At 37.6% G+C, this 20,696-nt stretch overlaps 4 protein-coding genes and 1 long non-coding RNA gene across 6 annotated transcripts in view; 4 read left to right on the plus strand and 1 right to left on the minus strand.

Annotated features, from left to right (window-relative positions):
* Window positions 1-20,696, minus strand: part of LOC133852071 (uncharacterized) — a 50,703-nt gene that overhangs the window by 22,100 nt on the left and 7,907 nt on the right. Inside the window, exon 3 of one of the 2 annotated variants that reach the window (XR_009895888.1) lies at window positions 20,432-20,656. The exons of the other annotated variant lie outside the window; for it this stretch is intronic. This is a non-coding gene — a long non-coding RNA (uncharacterized LOC133852071). Of the gene's footprint in view, window positions 1-20,431; window positions 20,657-20,696 lie in introns of those variants that run through there. 2 annotated transcript variants of the gene reach the window in all.
* LOC133858351 (uncharacterized) lies at window positions 54-3,086 on the plus strand. The gene is made up of 5 exons (XM_062293812.1): window positions 54-1,104; window positions 1,197-1,454; window positions 1,537-1,642; window positions 1,739-2,331; window positions 3,071-3,086. The coding sequence occupies exons 1-5, from the start codon at window positions 71-73 to the stop codon at window positions 3,084-3,086; spliced, it is 2,007 nt and encodes a 668-aa protein (XP_062149796.1). The 5' UTR covers window positions 54-70.
* On the plus strand, window positions 3,257-5,482 carry LOC133858352 (uncharacterized). Its single transcript, XM_062293813.1, has 7 exons — window positions 3,257-3,365; window positions 3,529-3,773; window positions 3,876-4,109; window positions 4,220-4,312; window positions 4,433-4,534; window positions 4,626-5,079; window positions 5,187-5,482. The coding sequence occupies exons 1-7, from the start codon at window positions 3,257-3,259 to the stop codon at window positions 5,357-5,359; spliced, it is 1,410 nt and encodes a 469-aa protein (XP_062149797.1). The 3' UTR covers window positions 5,360-5,482.
* LOC133859122 (putative cysteine-rich receptor-like protein kinase 9) lies at window positions 11,214-13,043 on the plus strand. The gene is made up of 2 exons (XM_062294471.1): window positions 11,214-12,048; window positions 12,785-13,043. Exons 1-2 carry the CDS (start codon window positions 11,249-11,251, stop codon window positions 12,786-12,788), a joined length of 804 nt encoding a protein of 267 aa, XP_062150455.1. The 5' UTR covers window positions 11,214-11,248; the 3' UTR covers window positions 12,789-13,043.
* LOC133859211 (cysteine-rich receptor-like protein kinase 29) lies at window positions 14,782-20,184 on the plus strand. The gene is made up of 4 exons (XM_062294571.1): window positions 14,782-16,285; window positions 18,703-18,813; window positions 18,943-19,477; window positions 19,901-20,184. The coding sequence occupies exons 1-4, from the start codon at window positions 15,496-15,498 to the stop codon at window positions 19,974-19,976; spliced, it is 1,512 nt and encodes a 503-aa protein (XP_062150555.1). The 5' UTR covers window positions 14,782-15,495; the 3' UTR covers window positions 19,977-20,184.

The following is a 20,696-nucleotide window of genomic DNA, read 5'->3' on the forward strand; positions in this document are numbered from 1 at the left end:
TGATGAGTTGCTGGAACTGTGGAATGTAGGGGTACGAACATTTGATGCTTCAAAGAAGGAAAATTTTATTATGCGATCTCAGTTGATGTGGACGATAAACGACTTTCCAGCGTATGCAGATTTATCTGGTTGGCCTAACAGGGGTGCGAAGGCATGTCCTTGCTGTATGCAATCGACGCGTTCTATACGCTTAAAGAACGGATGCAAATTTTGCTATATGGGGCACAGGAGATATCTGCCGCCTGAACATCTGTGGCGGCTTAACAGGAGGACATTTGACGGTACTGAAGAATTTGACAGCGCCCCGATTGTGCCATGCGGATACGAGGTTCTCCAACAGTTGGACGGAGTTGCGTTTGGGGATGAGACCGCGGGTAAGAAGAAGAAACGGAAGAAGCGGAAGAAGGGTGCAGGGAGTTCCGATGTTATATGGAAGAAGAAAAGTATATTTTTCAGATTGCCGTATTGGGAAGACAATTTGCTTCGGCACAATCTTGATGTTATGCACATAGAGAAAAATGTCATGGACAATATACTTGGCACTATTTTGGATATAAAAGGGAAAACGAAGGACAACTTGGCAGCTCGGCTGGACTTGCAGGAAATGGGGTTGAGACCTAAGTTGCATCCGTTCACGGCCGCCAATGGTAAAACGTATATTCCCGCTGCCTGTCACACCATGACTAGAGAGGACAAAGAAAGTTTTCTGAAGGTTCTTCGAAATGTAAGGGTCCCGGACGGATACGCCTCGAACATTTCACGATGTGTTCGGCTGAAGGACCGTACAATTTCCGGGTTGAAGAGCCACGATAGCCACATACTGATGCAACAGCTTCTTCCAATTGCACTGCGTAAGTCATTGCCTGATAAAGTTGTTAGACCTCTTGTGGAGATTTCGGCATTTTTTAGAGGCATATGCTCAACAAAGCTATCACAAGAAGATATGGACCGACTGCAGGGTGACGTCTGTATCACTTTGTGCAAACTAGAACAGATATTCCCTCCAGGGTTTTTTACGAGCATGGTCCACTTGGTCGTGCATCTTGTGCGCGAGTGTAGACTCGGCGGACCCGTGCAGTATAGATGGATGTACCCGGCGGAGAGGTAAAATTCAGCGTAATATGTAAATATATAATTTGATTTAAATGTAACCATAATTGACGACAATTAAATTGTCGTGTATGTGTGTACACCAGGAGTCTGGGGCATTTCAAGTCTACTGTGCGCAATAAAGCGGCTCCTGAGGGGTGCATTGCGGAGGGGTACATAGCGACCGAGCTGGTAACGTTCTGTTCAAGGTATCTGAATAACGCACCAACATTCCACAACAGACCTCAGAGGAATCCTGATGGATCCAAGGGGGCGGGCACGCGTGTTACCCTGAACCGGTTGATAATGCACCAGATTCATCGTTATATTGTGTTCAACTCTGAAGAGTTTCACAATTTGCGGACGTAAGTAGTGTTTATATATTTAACAGAATTCGAATAACGCATCTAATTGATTTTACTACATAATTGTATACGCTGAATGTAGGATGCACAAAGACGCGCTTAGGCGATCATGCACTAGAGGTCGCATTACGGAGGCTCTTATTGAAGCAGAACATCATGAGCAGTTCTGCGAATGGTACCCTGCATATGTAAGGAAATAGTTGTAATTTTTAAGTTGGATAAAGTTATGCGGGTTCAATATAATTACCCAATACACGTGTTTAATATTTGTAATTATAACATAGGTCGATGGCCTTGACGATCAACGTAGGGAGGAATTGGGCCACAACTTGGTTATGCGTTGTAGAGGGCTGAAGGAGACAGCGGTCAAGTACAACAGGTACGTGGTAAATGGGAAATTGTTTCGCACGCTTGCCCATGATGTGGGAAGGAGGACTCAGAACAGCGGCGTATGTGTTCCTACCGTTGAAGGCGAAACGTACTACGGGCAGTTAACCGATATAGTTGAGGTCGAGTACTATGACAGGACTACGTACGTCCTATTTAAGTGCAATTGGGCAGACCCCACGATGGAAAGAGGATTCACAATAGACGAGTATGGCCTAGTGTTTGTCAACTTCAATCACCTCGTCCACAGGGGAGAACTGATTCAGGACGAGCCGTACGTGCTTACATCTCAGGTGGATCAAGTATTCTACGTCGAAGATGGAAGGAACCCAAATTGGGTTTGTGCGGTTAGGACCAAACCGCGCAACGTGTACGACGTTGGCCAGGGGGATGGGAGTAATGAGGATGGTACAACCTACCATGAGTGCGTACCGCTCGTACTAGCCACTGATGACCTACCTGATACGAATGATGAATTCGAGTACGACAGGCCCGATATTGATCCGATTGAAGCTCCCGTGATACAATGATTGATGTATTTCTTGTGAGTATAATTAGCTTGAACTCAACACACTTGACTGATATATAAATTGTTTGTACAATTCGCTTGAACTGAATAAGGGTTTCTATTATTATATGCAAATTTCGTTGTATAATTTGCATATTCATTAAAAATATATTACAAAAAATATTCTAATTAATTTGTCTACATTTATTCGCAGGTATTGATGGACCAGGGACGCCATCCTTATGCATATCGGGCACCTCGCCCACCCGTGCCCCCCATGACCACGCCCACTGATTCGACGCCAGTATATACTGCGGCGTGGCCACCCCACCCAGACGGGGCTTATAGACCATTGTTGCCGGGTATGGTGGCCGTGCCCACGTCAGATCACGGGCAGACCAGCACAGCTGGAGTTGGCAGCTCTCCATTGTCGGAGCCGCCGACATTATCTCAGTTAGGGTTCACCCAACCGGGTAACGCCTATCGATGGTGGGTGCAAGAGGGGGTGGGGTCACAGGGTTATGCGCCGTACTTTCCGTATACGTATAGTCGACCTATGACGTGTAACCCTGATAGTGAGACGCAGGATTGTAGATTTCCACTGTCACAGACCGGGGAGATGCAGATGCCGGCTGTGGGGTTGGGACAGATACCGGCACAGGCGGCGATGCAGGGCCAGATTTTGGGGCCGAGACAGATGCCAGCATCGGGGGCGAGTCAGGGCCCGGGGCAAGTAGAGAGGCAGATGCCGTTACCTGGTGAGAGCCAGATGCCGCTTTCCGGTGAGAGTCAGATGCCGCTTTCCGGTGAGAGTCAGATGCCAGATGTGGGGGGGAGCCAGACTACCCATGAGGAGGACGTTGCGATGTTGGGTACCGATCAGTTGGCCCCCGGTAGCCCCCAGGGTATGGATTCAGATGATGATCAGCATCCTCCACTAGCCGGAGAGGTTGGCGAGGAGGTTGCAGGCGACCCAGCGACGCAGCACATAGGGACTGGGCAGATTCGGTTGATGGGTAAGTACATATGTAGACATCCTTAAAACTCATATTATGTTACCAAAATATTTTTTTTGGTTTGGAAAAAAATAACTATTTGATTACATTTTGTTTATATATGTGTGTGTGTGTTATTTAATGTTAACCAATTAAATTAATGTTGAATATATTTTTTCATTAGGGTACAACCCAGACGGGACCATTTATTATGAGGTGATTGACGACCCAGCGAGAAACTGGGTGCTCCCGAGGGGGAAGAAGGTTGTATTGCAGTACAATGCTGCTATACAACCTGTAGGACGAGCCTGCAATCGTTTTCGGCGGGAAGTGGGCAAGATGATCAGGAGTGGGTCCTACATACACATGCGGGACGAATGGGCGAGGGTAAATAGGCAGATTAAGCAGGCAATGTGGAACGCACTGATGGTATGTTTATGAATATAATTTAATTATTTATTTGAATTAAACTTGAGCTTAATGTTTAGGTTGAAGTTTTTAAACCTATAATGCTTTGATTGAAATGTGCAGGAGGAGTTCTATCTACCTGTATCAGTTGACATGCGCAGGGCACAACAGGAGGCGTGGAATGATATTGGACGTAAGCACCGCTCGTGGAAGTCGAGGTTCAAAACCCAACTAGGAATTGGAGACGGTGACACGCCCGAGAGTATCCGTGCGAGAATGCCGGAGAAATTTTTTGAGCAGTATGATGCAGAAGATGTAGAATTCCTGCTGAGAGATTGGTGCAGAGAGCATAAAATCGTATGTAGGCCAAAAAATTGTCAACTATTTTTTAATAACAGTTCATTTAATTTTAGTTTTAATTTAAGTGTGTCAATTGTTACATGTTTACTTTCATGTTCAATGCGTAGGCAACCTCTGAACGGATGAAGAGGTTGCGGGAGCGGAATGACCTACCCCATTGTGCGGGATCTAAAAGTTATGCCAGATTTAATCACGAGGAGGTAATTAAATATATATGTTTATGTTTTTAATATTTGTTGGTAATTGTTTTTCTTTTTCTTTTTCTTTAAACTATTTTTATCGCTATCTGTTTGTTATATATGTCAACTGCATGACGACAGGCATGTACATCTGGCACGCCCCCCACTCGCGCCGCGTCGTTCGTGAAGACCCACACAAAGAAGGACGGCACTTTCCTGAACGACCGTACACGGGTCTTATGCGTATGCTACTGATTTAGTTTACTAATATTTTTAAATTATGTGTGATATGTCATTATTCAATATATGACTTTTTCATGTTGACGACGTACAGGAGAGGATGACGCAGAGTTTAGCCAGTGATCCAGCCGCCACGCAAAGCGTCTCCGCAGACACGGTGCGTTGGGCACCGAACGACGCTTACGAACAGGCGATTGGGAGGCCTGAGTATGCAGGGAGGGTTCGGCAGGTTGGCCCGAACGTCACACCTGTTCGAGGGACATGTTTTTCATATAGGCCTCGGTCACAGGGGGGACCATCTCAGGGGACGTCTCGGGATTGGGCCGAACAGTCTCGGAAGATGGAAGAGATGCAAGCGGAGCTACATGCTGAGCGAGCGAGGAATGACCGTTTGGAGCAGCGCGTGCAACAGTTCGACGGCATAGAGCAGCGCTTGCGAGAGATGGAGGTCTTCATGTCCTCCATGGCAGTACCAGCACCATGTGTTGGTAATCAGTCTTCTCCTGCACACGTAGGTAGTACGTCGTCCGTTGGTAGTGCATCTGCAGGTATGGTTTATATTGTGTATAGGACAAAATTAATTTCAATTTGTTTTCATTACCCCTTTAATTTTGCAAGTAATATTATATACTTTAATTGTCTATATTATTTGCAGGTAATTCGACAACGGTTGGTACGTTGTCGCCTGTTGGACGACAGCTGAGCCAGCACTCCACTGTCGCTACACCTTCGCCCGCTACACCATTCATTGCGCAGCAATCGCCGGTGGGCGAGAACACGCCTGGGACGGTACCTCGTGATTCGCAGAGACGCCTTTCAGATTTGTAGATATTTTGTGTAATTATTTTTTGTTCGTAAATATTTGCTTGTTAACGAATATGTTATTAATTATTTGTTTGTGTAGTATGATTTCGTGTTGGTTTTGGGTAAAATAAATGCTGCGTTATTTGTGGTCGAAAATTACAAAATTTGAAAAATTCAAAAAAAAATTTAATTAACCCAAATAAATTTTATAAAACAATAAAAAATTTATTTTTTTTTTAAAAAAAACTAAATTCAGTTTTTTATTTAATTAAAATTTTTATTTAATTTTTTAATTGTATTTTTATTTTAATTAAAAATACAATTAAATAATTAAATAAAAATTTTAATTAAATAAAAAACTGAATTTAGTTTTTTTTTTAATTAAAAACATTTTGACACGTGTATCGGAATACACGTGTCAAATTTGACATGCGTATTCCGATACACGTGTCAAAATGTTTTGACACGCGTATTTGGAATACGCGTGTCTAATTTGACACGTGTATTCCAATACACGTGTCAAAACATTTTGACACGCGTATTGGAATACGCGTGTCAAATTTGACACGTGTATTCCAATACACGTGTCAAAACATTTTGACACGCGTATTGGAATACGCGTGTCAAATTTGACACGTGTATTCCGATACACGTGTCAAAATGTGCAGTTTGTAACATGCACATTTGACACGCGTAATACGCGTGTCAAAGTACACGTGTCTAAATGTTTGACACGTGTACGACACTGTACACGTGTCAAACTGCACGTGGCTATTTCATACCATTTTTGTAGTGCAAAGACAGGCTTTCATCTTCTCCAAAAGTGATTATTGACAATGTTAATCTATTTGGATTATGTCTCAAGACATTCATAAATTATTTGCAAGGTTTTTATTTTTTATTTTTGAAGAAAAAAAGAAGAAATCTCATTTACTAGGAAACAAATTGAGTAGTTGATGCTATGGCCGGTATAGGACAATCTGGTGATAGATATCAATTTTAGAATGACATATTTGCTTTCAGAAATACATAAGATTTTAAGAGAAGCTACCATTCTACCAAGTACTAAGAGGCTAAGACCATTCCAGAACATTCAAAAAAAAAAAAATGTGGAATGTCAAAAGTACAATCATCCAAAAAAACTGATCATTTACAACTCCATCAATAAGAGCATCACCAACAATATTATGCATTTTTGGTAATTAGAAAGAACAAATTTTCTACTTTATCTACTACTTTTTTCAATATAAACTCAAGTAGATTTTCTATTTTATTCTCTATTTTCTTTAAATATAATTTTCTATTTTTTTTTTCTTGTTTTCTTAAATCAGCGAGAGAGAAAAACGACTGTAGCAAAAAAAAAGAACAAAAAAAAGAAAAAAAGAGGAAGAGAGAATGATTTTTTTTTAAAAAAAAAAAAGAAAGAAAAAGAATACATGAGCTATAATACTGCTAAGTAAAAAGCAAAATATGTGTTTGGGATCGTAACTTTTGTCTTATAATAACTAAATATACACAATATTAAAGTTTTAGAGCAACCAGATATTGATACAAGTTAGTATAGTGGGTTCGCAATAGCAAACAATAATAGAATCAACAATACTCTTCTCAAACCAAGCTTCTATCAAAGAGTTAAGACAAAATGGATAAAAAATCACTTATAGTGTGTTTCATATTGATCAACTGATAGAAAAATACATAAACTGGAGGCTAAATCCATCTTAATAGGCTTATATAGAGCCTAATTAAATTCGAAAGTCTAAAAAATTATAATTAAAAAAAAAACGAAAATAAAAATACTTTGTAGTACAAATAATATAAATCAATAACTTTTGTCTAGTAAATGTTAGAATTGCAAAATTTTCATAAAATATAAAATTGTAGCGCTCTGAATAAACTTTCCAATGCTACTAAGTTTATCTCAATCCAACGTCAGAATCAAAATATATAATTTTTAAAGTAAAATGAATTTAACAAAACATTAATAAGACGGACTTGCATCATAAACTCTAATAGTTTGAATAGTAAACATGAATACAAGTACCAAAAAAGAGTAAATTCTTCAAAGTTAATTAAGAGCTTGACTCGAAGTGGTGCAAGCTTTCCAGCAAGTTCACTAGCCAAGAATAGTTGGGGCATGTTATTAATCGCGAAATGTTCACTTTCAAATGAAAATTTGAAAGGAAAGACGTACGATTTCGTGGAAATTAAAAAAGAGTAGTTGGTAATACTGTCGAGGATTCCAGCCCATCAAGCTAAAAGAATGGTTCTAATGGGACCCTGTGGCATTGAAAGTCTAGCTTTTCTTTAGAAATAACCATTCAGTTGTAATGATGCATGTCCCCCGCATGCCTTGACAAAGCTCAACAATTTACTAGTCAACGTCAATACATGCAAAATATTTGGTCTAAACCGACTTGACTCCCACTCCACACGCCTATACATCTTTCTTATTGGGAGATCCATAGGAAATCATTTGAGCTATCTAATTTGATAGAGACAAGGTGAGAAATATTGGGTGTGGTAAAGGTAGTTGTTGTGACAGTGGAAGAGGAAGATGATGACATATTGTGATTGAATCAAGTAATGGTGTTTTTTTTTTTTTTTTTTAATTGTGATTTGATACCATGAAAAACTTATAATTACAACATAAGTTTTAATTTTCTCAATGCGCACTGTTATATATACAATCAACTAAATATTAGGGCTGACAAAATAGGTCACCCAACACGACCCGTGACCCGTTTAGCCTAGATCCAAACACGACCCGTTAACTAAATATTAGGGCTCCAGACAAGACACGAACATGATAATTTCACGAGTCACCCAACACGACCCGTGAAACCCGTTTAACATAATTGGTCGAATCGGGTCGACATGACCCGTTTAGCTTACAAATGTTTTTGTTTTTTTTTTTTTTTTTTTTTTAAAAAAAACAAATAAAAATTATTATTATTATTATTTTGGGGAGGGTTTTTTGTGCGTATTTAAATGAAATAATAATAATTTTAGCAATTCATCTCTAAACTCCTACTCCTATTCTCCTAGTAGGCTAGCACCAAATCACTTAATATGTTTAATTGTCTAATCAAATAACAAAAAAAAAAAAAACACTACATTATCATTACAAATTTACAAATACAAAAAACTGCATCATATTTGTCCACTCTTGAGTCTTGATTTCTTAAATGACCTACATATGCTCATTCCCCCACCCCCTTTTTCTTTTTCTTTTTATTTTTAATATATATATATATAAAAAAAATTAAAAAAAAAAGTTAATCGTGTCTGGCGAGTCACCCATGGGTGACCCACGACCCGACCCGCCAGACTGAGATAAACGGGTTATCCAAACCCGCTAATTTCGTGTCGTGTTCATGTCAGGTTGTCGGATCGTGTCAAAATTGCCGCCCTACTAAATACATATACACAAAGACATCAAAATTATATCAGATGATTTTTGGGATTAAACGGGCTCCGTACTTCGATATTCCAAATAACAGTAATTATGATTTTCCTTCTATGATGAGATTAGTTTTCCTTAATGATCCATGAATGAGCTGGTTTTTATTTTTTACAATCTTTAACAATGGTGAATTTTGTGTAAGGAGAGAATCTAAACATGGTTGACCAAAAAAATCTTTAATTAGTGAGCTTGTTTTCCTATTTCACAATGAGAAATAATTGTTGTACGTATAACTCTTGACATAACTTTTGTACAATTTTAATAATTTTTTTTTTTTTGTTCAAATTCACTAATCATTGGATTTATTTTCCTACATGCGAGTCATACATATCCAATGATTAATTTTAAAATAAAAATTGTTGGAGTTGTATAAAAATTGTAAACGTATTATATTTTTTTTACAATCTTTTACAATTGTAAGTTTTGAATATGAAGAGAATCTGAATATGACTGGCCTACAAAACCCTTACCATCCTTAAAAGAAGCAAGTTTATCTTGTTGTTTCTAATGATCCAGACAAACCCTCAAATTTTTTTTGATGGGTTTTGGCCCTTGAGGGTAGCCAAACCACGCCCTAAGGCCATAGAGGTGGCTAAGCCACCCCTCTTCTTTTTTCTTTTTCTTTTTTTTTAATAGTGCCACGTGTCAATCTCAGTGATTAACACGTAGCGGGCCGTTAATATTTGGACAAAAAATATAATAGAGATACCAAACAGATTTTTATCTCTAACTCAGGTATCACCTATAAAATAAATGAAAACTTAAGTATTAAATTTAAAAAAAGCTTAAAACTTTAAGTACTAATAGAATATTTTTGCCTCGCATGCCGACACTGTTGATGCTGAGAATCTAGGCTATACCTCTCTGATTCGTAATCCCCGAGACGCTGTTGTCGGCGGCGGCTGGTTAGTGGTTGATCTGCGAGCAGTAGAGACGAAGGCTCGTAATTAATATTCATCAGGGCTGGGTTGGTATTGGGGGAAACAGCAAGAAAGGCGGCTCCGGTGGGAGATGTGGCTGCAGTTGGTGAGCCGACGGATCTCGTTGGTGGGGCTCGAACTCGTAGAGACAGACGGAAATACCTTCCACACGACCCCTTTAATCACGCCTTCAAATTCGATCTTTTTATGCAAAGTCCTTAAACTTTCCACAGCGGTAAGTCGGACGTACAATAAATGCAAAGTCCCTTTTTATCTTCCACATAATACGTCATGTCTTGTAGGAAACGCAACATCTTATCAATGAGACTTTTATTTCTGTCCTCTGAAACAAATTGGACAAGGTTTAATTTTTTTTTTTTTTTTTCTTCATAAATACAGTCTATTAAAGAGAAACATACATACATGGCTTATTTCGCAAGAGTAATAAAATTTTTCTTCTCATTTTTTATTTATTCAAAAAATAATTAATTTCAAAATATTATAACTTTATATTACATTAATAATTTTTTATTATTATTTAAATAAAAAAATTCACTATAATATAAAATTTTTTCACTTTTCTATACAAATTCTTTTTATTTTATATTACATCTATCACTTTCAACTCTCACTACCAATTCTCCTTCCTTTATCAAACAATGCCATAATTCCTCAAATTACCTCTCTTTATCAATGTCATTTCAATTACTAATTGTGTTAATATCCACCCTAAACTACCACCACAATGGATTAATTTTTGTTTTTCAATTTTTTTTTTGTCTTTCTAAAAACTGAAGTGATGGTACAAGGGAGAATAGTCTGGATCGCTGAGATCGTAGAAAAATTATGTATTTTTGTTGAACAGAATATTAGACTTGTTGACATTGACCGTTTGTCCGGACGAAGAACTGTATTTGTCCAAACAGTCCTACAAGGAAGATACATTGTTTGGTAAGTAATTGTGTTGTGAAATATTTGTTTGAATAATAATAAGAAGTGATTCATGTGATGTAAAATTTGAGAATATTTTATAGAAAAGTGAAAAAGTTTTGTTTTGTAGTAGATTTTTTTTTTATTTGAATAGTTTTAAAAAATTATTGATGTGACAAAAAAAGTGTAAAAAAGTTTAAATATTTTTGATTTGATATTTTAAGAAGAAGCGAAAAGAAATAGGAGTGAGTGAAAATAGTTTGCCAACAAGTTTATCGGAGAACTTGATGACTTTTGGGATCTGTATTCTTACCGACAAGCATCTGGCCATGGGGGCATGCGGCAGATTTTTCTTCTCTTGGATAGGTGGATGGGTGGGGAGCCGGCCGGTAGGTGCATGCATCATGATTAATTGTGGCCTTAGTTTACATACTTTGGTCAATGATTTTAACAAATTTTAAACCATCCCTAGTCCACATGGAGAGTGAGTTCACATGGATGGTTGACCGAATTCGGAGACCGATAGACTAGTAATATAGTATATTAGCTACGTTCGTATGCCATTGCAGTGACCAGAAAGGCAATATTTGCATAGACATGGCAGTGGTTTCTTCAAGACTAGTCTTCCTGTCTGCCATATGCATTCTCGTTGCTCCATCCATTGTTCAGCCACAGCATGATCCTAACTTTTTCTGTTCAGATAAGCAGGGTAACTATGGTAGTGGCAGTACCTACAAGGCAAACCTGAATCTCGTCCTCTCCCCCCTCTCCTCCAACAGCAATGAAATTGACAACGGCTTCTATAATTCGTCTTATGGGGAAGACCCTGACAAAGTATATGCAATTGGACAGTGTAGAGGAGATCTTAAGCCAGATGTTTGCCGTAAATGCCTCAGTTTCTCTAAAGACAATCTTCCCACAACACAGTTTTGTCCTGTTCAGAAGGAAGCAATAGTATTTTATGAGGAGTGCATGTTGCGCTACTCAAGCCGCAACATATTTAGCACCATGGATGATACTCCTGAATATCCTTGGATGAGCAAGCTCTATAACGTATCAGACTATTCAGACGATGAGAAGGCTGAGTTCAATAAGGACCTCTCGAACTTGTTGCAAAACCTACGTGGTCGAGCTGTAGCAGGTGGTTCTCTCCGTAAGTTTGCAGTAGGAAATGCATCAGCCCCAAGATTCCAAACACTATATGGACTGATGCAGTGCACACCTAATTTGTCTGAGCAAGATTGCAGTCGCTGCTTGAGTGGGGCTATTGATAATTTCTTGAAGTCTTATGCTGACAGACTGGGTGGGAGAATTCGTAGACCCAGCTGTAATTTTAGGTATGAGAACTCCAGCTTCTTTGACCCCACAGCTTATGCGCCACCATCACCGCGCACCGGGTAAGTGCATCCTGGCCTTATGCTTAAAACATAGCAAATGATCGATGTGATTATAAGTTGTGACTAGCACGCCAATTTGTCCTGTACGGGTTGGCTATTTCTATGTGGTCTTTGATCAAGAATTTGTTTGTTAAGATTTTCATGAATACTTATTTTTTTAATTTTAATTTTAATTTTAATTTTTAAACTTTTTCCTTTTCCTTTTCTTTTGTACTTTGTATCTTAAGAGATAATTTTTTTTATCTAGCGGGGCTATTCCTTATAACTTACGAGAAATGCTTTCTTATATTCTTTTATCCTTTCATTTTGAAAATCAACCATTAGATCTATATGATCCATACATGATTCATGTGTAGGGTTGGCAATTCGTGTTGGTGAGTCAGGTTCAGGTCGACTTGCTTGGCTGGCCAACCCATTATAAGTCAACCCGAACACGACCTGTTTAGTTAAACGTGTCAAATCATGATTAATCAATTTTTTTTTTTATTTTTTTTTTGTTTTCCCCTTAACAATGAATAATCAAAAGGTTAGTTAAAAATGTCACATCACAATTATGAAATAATTGTAATATAAAAAATGTAGTTTATACCATTGCTCCTAATTTTTACTTGGATATCCAATTTCCATGTATTAATTACTTGTATTCTATTTTCTAATGATTTCGAACGAAGCACCCTTAATTTTCTGCTTCTATGTCTTAAAGTCCAAACCAGAAAACTTGGTTGTGTTTTTACAGGTAATTTGATATGGCTAAGCACATTAAAGCTGAAGCAAGCAATGCACACACGGCCGTAAATCAGATTCTCTTTGGGCTTGCATTGATGATTATGGGGCATGGATTATAGGTTTCAAATGTTCTGGGTTTTAATTATGTATTTGGATTTGAATTATGTAATAGGTATGCATTTGAATTTTGTAATATGTAAACTGGTAAACTGTGGTTGTGAAGAATTTGAATTTGGATTTGAATTTGGAAATGGATTTGGATTTGGATTTTGATTTTGATTTTTGCAAGTTAAAATAAATGGATTTTGTATTAAGGATTTTTTGGTGCCAATGAGTTTAATATTAAAAAAAAAAAAAAAATTATTTTGGACGGTTTATGCCAAAACCGTCCATAATCAGTTCTGGACGATTTTGGCCCAAACCTTCCGGAATTAATTCCGGACGGTTTGGGAAAACCATCTTATTGCCTTTCTTATTGGCAAGCTATTCATTCGCATTTTTTATTGCCTTTTTTCTTGTCATGAACAATAACTAAGGACATGCCTTAGGTTATATTAAAACGACGTCGTTTTGGATTTGGTAAGTATAACTCCTTTAGGTTATTGTAATCCAAATCATAATTACTCTATAAGACAATGATCTTCTATGACTAATAATCGTGAATTGTTTAACAAATAAAATATTAATTTATTTAAGCTTGCATATAGTAATAACCGCATTATTTAATCTTGCATATAGATTTAGATAATAATAAAAAATGTCTATTACCTCATATATGGATAGCGGATAATAACCGCATTTCATAATCATGCGGATGCGAATAGCAATCATATGATGCGGATGTGGAGTCAGATATCTAAGAGTGATAACCAGATTTTGCGAATACAAATATTGATAATAATCGCTTCCGCATCCACATTTTTCATTCAGAATAATGCGTTTATAACTTTTACACAATTCTTATATAACTTCAACAATTTTTTTTTAAAAAAAATCAATTGTTAGATATGTAGAACTCACATATATAAAAAAAAAAAAAAAAATCAAATGATTAGATTGAAAAAATAATAATAATAATAATAATAAAAAATAGTTTGGCAAAGCCTTTTTGTTTGGCAAAAGCCTTTTTATGATATCACAAACACGATGGTATAATCTACTAGTAAAATAAACTAACAACTTATAGAGTTCATGAAATATGGTAACTTTAAGCGTAGATTTGGCACCGGGTACTCAAGTTTCACCTCAAGTTCCATAATTCTTGACCAAAGCCTTTTTGTTTCAAAGAAATAACCCTAGAGACATCCTCACGTGTGTGAGAGAAAAGGAGTCAAATAAAGGAGCCCAACTGCCCAAGGACTTGATAAAGTTAAGTCACATGCACTACATTGAACGCGTCAGCGGCGGGTAGGTGCATCATAATTGTGGCTTTAGTTTACGAGTAATGATAGGGACGGCACTGTATTCCTACGTGGAAAGGGTTTTTTTGGCTTTTGATATATATATATATATATATATATATATATATATATATATATATATATATATATATATATATATATATAGGGTTAAATACATTTTAGCTCCCCAAACTACCACCATTTTTTCGGATGGCCCCCCAAACTACCAATGCTTAGATTTTGGCCCCTCAAACTACCACTTTCTGATTTTTTGGCCCCATCCGTCCATTTATGCCGTTAATTCTAAATAGAAATTCGAAAATACCCCTCCTACATTTTGAAATTCTCACGGTTAAGGGAGGGGTATTTTCGGATTTTTGGCTAATTTCTGTTAGAATTGACAGCATAAATAGACGGATGGGGCCAAAAAATCAGGAAGTGGTAGTTTGGGGGACCAAAATCTAAGCATTAATAGTTTGGGGGGCCATCCGAAAAAAGGGTGGTAGTTTAGGGGGCTAAAATATATTTAACCCTATATATATATATATATTTTTCTTTTTAAAAAAAAAATCGAATTTTCAAAACCCATCTCCGTCCATTCTATACTAATTTTCTTCCCTAAATCATTTCCCACCCAAATCTTTCCCTTCCTCTCTCCATCTCCATCTCTTCTCCTCAACCCCACCGTGATCCCTCCACCGTCGACCACGCACGAGTTCGCCACTGTGCGTTCTCCATCTTCAGCCAAAAGTCACCGTCCGTTCTCCATCTTTGGCTGTCTTCCATTTCCGACAGAGCTTTCACCGTCTTGCGCCGACCGAACTCTCCATTTCCACCGCCGAATGAGGTCCCCCAGTTCCGGCGACCATTTTCCTCATTTCCGGCCTAGATCCCCCCATTCCCAGCACCGGTAGCGATCTCCCCCATTTTTGGTTTTTTGAGTTGTTTTCCGATTAGCATGCTAGAATAAACAATTTTAGAGGTGGTGCACTATTTTGGATATTGGAATTTAATATTCCAGCTCTTTTCGTGAGTTTTCTCTACAATCAAATAGTGAGTTGTGATTATTTTGGTTGAGGAGAAAGGTTGCAAAGAAAAGAAGTTGGCTTGCAATTTTGGATCATTCTTTGTAGATCCAAGAAAATAACTGCTATTGCTGCAGCAGTTATTAGTGATGAAAATTTTAATATTATTCTCGCTGTTACTCAAAAGCTAATTTCTTTTGATGCACTCCGAATTCGGAGACCGATAGACTAGTAATAGTATATTAGCTACGTTCGTATGCCATTGCAGTGACCAGAAAGGCAATATTTGCATAGACATGGCAGTGGTTTCTTCAAGACTAGTCTTCCTGTCTGCCATATGCATTCTCATTGCTCCAGCCAATATTGTTCGATCGCAGCAAGATTATAACTATAACTGCTCAGATAACCAGGGTAACTACGGTAGTGGCAGTACCTACGAGACAAACCGGAATCTCGTCCTCTCCCGGATCTCCTCCAACAGCAATGACTACGGGTTCTATAAATCGTCTTATGGGGAAAGCCCTGACGAAGTATATGCAATTGGACTTTGCAGAGGAGATTTGAAGCCTGATAAATGCCGTAATTGCCTCAATATCTCTAAAGATACTCTCACACTACAGTGTCCCGTTCAGAAGGAAGCAATAGTATTTTATGAGGAGTGCATGTTGCGCTACTCAAGCCGCAACATATTTAGCACCATGGATGAAACTCCTGAATATCCTTGGATGAGCAAGCTCTATAACATATCAGACTATTCAGCCGATGAGAAGGTTCAGTTCGGTAAGGACCTCCCGAACTTGTTGCAAAACCTACGTGGTCGAGCTGCAGCAGGTGGTTCTCTCCGTAAGTTTGCAGTAGGAAATGCATCAGCCCCAAGATCCCAAACAATATATGGACTGGTTCAGTGCACACCTGATTTGTCTGAGCAAGATTGCAATGGATGCTTGAGTGGGGCTATTGATAATTTCTTGAAGGCTTATGCTGACAGACTAGGTGGGAGAATTCTTAGACCCAGCTGTAATTTTAGGTATGAGAACTCCAGCTTCTTTGACCCCACAGCTTATGCGCTACCATCACCGCCACCGGGTAAGTGCATCCTTATGCTTAAAACATAGCAAATGATCGATGTGATTATAAGTTGTGACTAGCGCGTCAATTTGTACTGTCCGGGTTGGCTATTTCTGAGTGGTCTTTGATCAAGAATTTGTTTGTTAAGATTTTCATGAATACTTATTTTTTTAATTTTAATTTTTAATTTTTAAACTTTTTCTTTTCCTTTTCTTTTTTACTTTGTATCTTAAGAGATAATTTTTTTCTCTAGCGATGTTATTCCTTATAACTTACCAGAAATGCTTTCTTATATTCTTTTATCCTTCCATTTTAAAAATCAATCATTGGATCTATATGATCTATATACGATTCACGTGTAGGGTTCACAATTCGAATTGGCGAGTCAAGTTAATTTAGGTCGACCTGCTTGACTGGCCAACCGATTATGGGTCAACCCGAACACGACTTGTTTAGTTAAACGAGTCAAACCATTCAACTCGAACACGACCAGCAAGTGACCCGATACGATCCTCTTGACTCGTTTAATAAACAGGTAATCCCGTTTGACCATTTTCGATCCAAATACGACCCGTTTGACTCGTTTCCACATGTATTTATTATATAAAGTACATATATAATTTCATAAACGAGTCAAACCACGTACGGGTCAAGTGGGTTGACCCATTTATTAATTAAACGGTTCAAGCGGATCATTTTTTTATGACCTGAACCCGTTTATGCAAAACACTAATCCTTTAATGTCGTGTCAGGTTCGTGGGTTGTGTTAGAAAATTGTCAGCTCTACCCACGTGTAGGTCATATGTGTAGGTCATATAGATCCAATAATTGATTTTCAAAATAAAATAAGAGCATTCCTAGTAGCCTCACCAAAATAGTTTTTTAGCTATTTTGGTGAGCCAATTTGATGAAAACTCTAAAAAATCACTCACAGCAGCCTCACCACTTTAACCAAAAAGTTTTGGTAAGTGAAAATACTCACCAACTCTCTCATTAATTTTGTTTCTCCTTTCTCTCTCACATGATCAGCACGCTATTTTCCTTTTTTCTCCCATTTTCTTCTCCATCTCCCATCTCTCTCACACAACGGTGTCCTTATTTCATGGACATGAATGTTTCTTTATCCTTGACATAAACATTATAGTTCTTTCATTTATCTTTTCTTTCTTTCTTAAATTTAGTTGAGAAGCAAACGAAAACTTCTGTGAATTTATTAGCAATGGTCTAATCTCAAGATGAAGGTGTATGGTAGCTTGTTGTATAAAAAGATTAAATAGAGAAAGAATAAAGAAATTTGGAAAAAAAAAAAATTATTTAAATGGAATTGTGATAATGAATAGTTAAAATGGTAAGGCTGCTTGGAGAATTTTGAAAGGGTGACTCACCATAATAGTGAAAAGTGATTTTTAGCTACTTTGGTGAGTAAAATTTGGTGAGACTGCTAGGAATGCTCTAAGAACAATAGAAGAATCCAAAAAAAAAAAACATTAATTCTCGTAACTTTAACTGCGTAACTTGTTGAGTTTCAAAATAACTAATAGTTATGATAGCTCTTTCTCTATATAACTGCTTAAATTTAAGGGATAATTGCACCGTTGGTCCCTGTGGTATACCATAATTATTTTTTTACTCCCTATGGTTTAAAAAGTTTATGGGAGGTCCTCGTGATATGCAATAATTACAAATCGATCCCTGGCGTCAAATTCTGTTAAATTTTTTAACAGATTCCGTCAAATGCCACGTCAGCGACACGTGTCGCCAATAAGATGGCGACACGTGTCCACCGTAATAAAAAAATAAAAATTTATTAAAAAAAATAAAAATACTTATTTTTTTTAAAAAAAAAAAATTCAAAAAAAAATTCAAAAAAATTCAAAAAAAAAAAGGCTGAAGGGGCCGGCCACCCATTTGGGGGTGGCCGCGCGCCACCCCCAGTTGCCGCAGGGGTGGCGCGCAACCACCCCCAGTGGCCGGGGGTGGCGCACGGCCACCCCCAAGCCACAGGGGGTGGCCCCCAGGCCACTGGGGTGGCTCCGCGCCACCCCCAAAGGGGTGGCCGGCCCCTTCAGGCTTTTTTTTTTTTTTTTAATTTTTTTTTAATTTTTTTTTTAATTTTTTTTTTAAAAAAATAAGTATTTTTATTTTTTTTATTAAATTTTTATTTTTTTATTACGGTGGACACGTGTCGCCATCTTATTGGCGACACGTGTCGCTAACGTGGCATTTGACTGAATCTGTTAAAAATTTTAACAGAATTTGACGTTAGGGATCGATTTGTAATTATTGCATATTACGAGGGCTTCCCATGAACTTTTTAAACCATAGGAAGTGAAAAATAATTATGCTATACCACAGGGACCAACGGTGCAAGTATCCCTAAATTTAAATTCAGCCCCCATAATGTTTTAATGTGAAAATATGTCTGGTTTTCACAGGTAACAAATCTCGAACTGTGATCATTGTAGTTGTGGTGTCCGTTGTTGCTCTCGTGGTGCTAGCCATCTCCATTTACATAGTGTGGAAGCGAAGGCGGAAGAAACCAGGAAGTAAGTAAAAAGAAATTGGAATTTGAATTATCGCGAAGAAAATAACAGTTACAAAACATGCATGCGCTCGTCATGCATATATATAGAAATTATGATTTTTATGAACTCCGAGTTTGTCTCATTTTTCAGACCAATCGAACTCAACAAGAAGTACTAGGACCTCGTCTCCCATGGCTCCTGCAGCAACCACTCCATCATCATCTAAATTTCGTTGGGACGTCTTCTTGAGTTTTAGAGGTGTCGACACCCGCAATAACTTCATTGATCACCTCTACACTTCCTTGGTGCAAGAAGGAATTCGCGCCTTTCAAGATGAAGAGAAGCTTCCAAGAGGGGAGACCATCTCTGCCGGACTTCTCAACGCTATCAAAGAATCAAAGATTTTCATTGTAGTTTTCTCCAAAAACTTTGCTTCTTCTTGTTGGTGCCTTGATGAACTTGTGGAGATTATGAGCCATAGGGAAACCACAGGCCGCACTCTTCTTCCCATATTTTATCACATAAAACCCTCGGATGTTCGAAGTCTGACCGGAACTTTCGCAGAAGCATTTGCTATGCATGAAGAGCAGTTTCATAACAATATTGACAAGGTGGATAAGTGGAAAAATGCTTTTACTAAAGCTGCAGATTATCCAGGCTTGGATCTCGAAAGCATTGCAAATGAGTATTATGCTATGAACTCTAGCTTGTGCTTTTTCATTCATTTTTCATTTTATTTTATTTTTTTGATTAATTTTACATAGGAATTTTTCATTCATCAATTTCATTCTGTTCCGTGGACCAGGATGCTTGTGTTAATTTGTTCAATCAATTAATTAAATCCCAAAGTCTAGGCTTGTCATATGTTATTTAACTCTACTTGTTAATTTTTTGGTGGGTCCGAACATAAATAAATATAACTATATATATAGGTACTTAGATGTTTGTCATGCATGACATCAATCTTAGTCTCAAATGATAGTATGATAACATTGTTTGGTATCCTGAAGACTCAAATAATTTACTTTATGTTTTTTTTCTTTCCATCTTCTTTCCTTGTACTTACTTCGTTGTACGTTGTATTTTCCATCTGAATCATAATCATCAGGCGAGAAGCAAAATTCATAAAGAAGATTGTTGACGAAGTTTTGCAAATATTGAAAGGCTCTGAGACGTCGGCCTGAATGTTGCCCACATCCAATAGGAACAAACTCTCATGCTGACGAGAAGGAAGTTCTATTCAACGTTATATATATGGTTAATTGTATCGATCTGTGCTGAGAGAAACTATGTTTTTCTTTTTCCCTCACCAAAGGTTTCAAAATATAAATTTTCCTGTTTGCAACACTATTTGCTGTAATTTCATAATTAATTTGTCAATGCCATTGAATTCGATCTAGCTCAATTGGCACCTTAATTCCCCCTACAAGACCAAGATTAAAGGTGAGGAAAATTTAATAATTGTGTTCATGATCGATCAGCTAAGTATCTGATATGGTTGTGCTTTTCATTTTTGTGGGTTAAGGTTTGTTTTTTTTGTTTTTTTGTTTTTTTTTTGAATAAGGTATGCATGTTTTCTACTATAATATTGTAGTTTGTATACAGGGAAAACTTCACAAAAGGGTATTAAATTATCGCTCTTTTTCGATTAAGGGTATCAATGTAACAAAACGTTCAACTGACTCTGCCACCTGAATGCAGCTTTTGAACGTAAGAACCATAGATAGAGTGCATATTAAAGGAATTAAAGGAAAACTCTGACCAACTAAAAATGAAAAAAAAAAAAAAAAAAAAAAGGGAAGAAAGCGAACATTTGAATTAGTCCATGTGGATTCTTCCAAACAACTAGACTCAGCATCTTCACCTGAAAACATTAACCCACCAAATCAACTAAACCTCAATAA

The sequence above is a fragment of the Alnus glutinosa genome, chromosome 1 (assembly GCF_958979055.1).
Source record: "Alnus glutinosa chromosome 1, dhAlnGlut1.1, whole genome shotgun sequence".
NCBI lineage: Eukaryota > Viridiplantae > Streptophyta > Magnoliopsida > Fagales > Betulaceae > Alnus > Alnus glutinosa.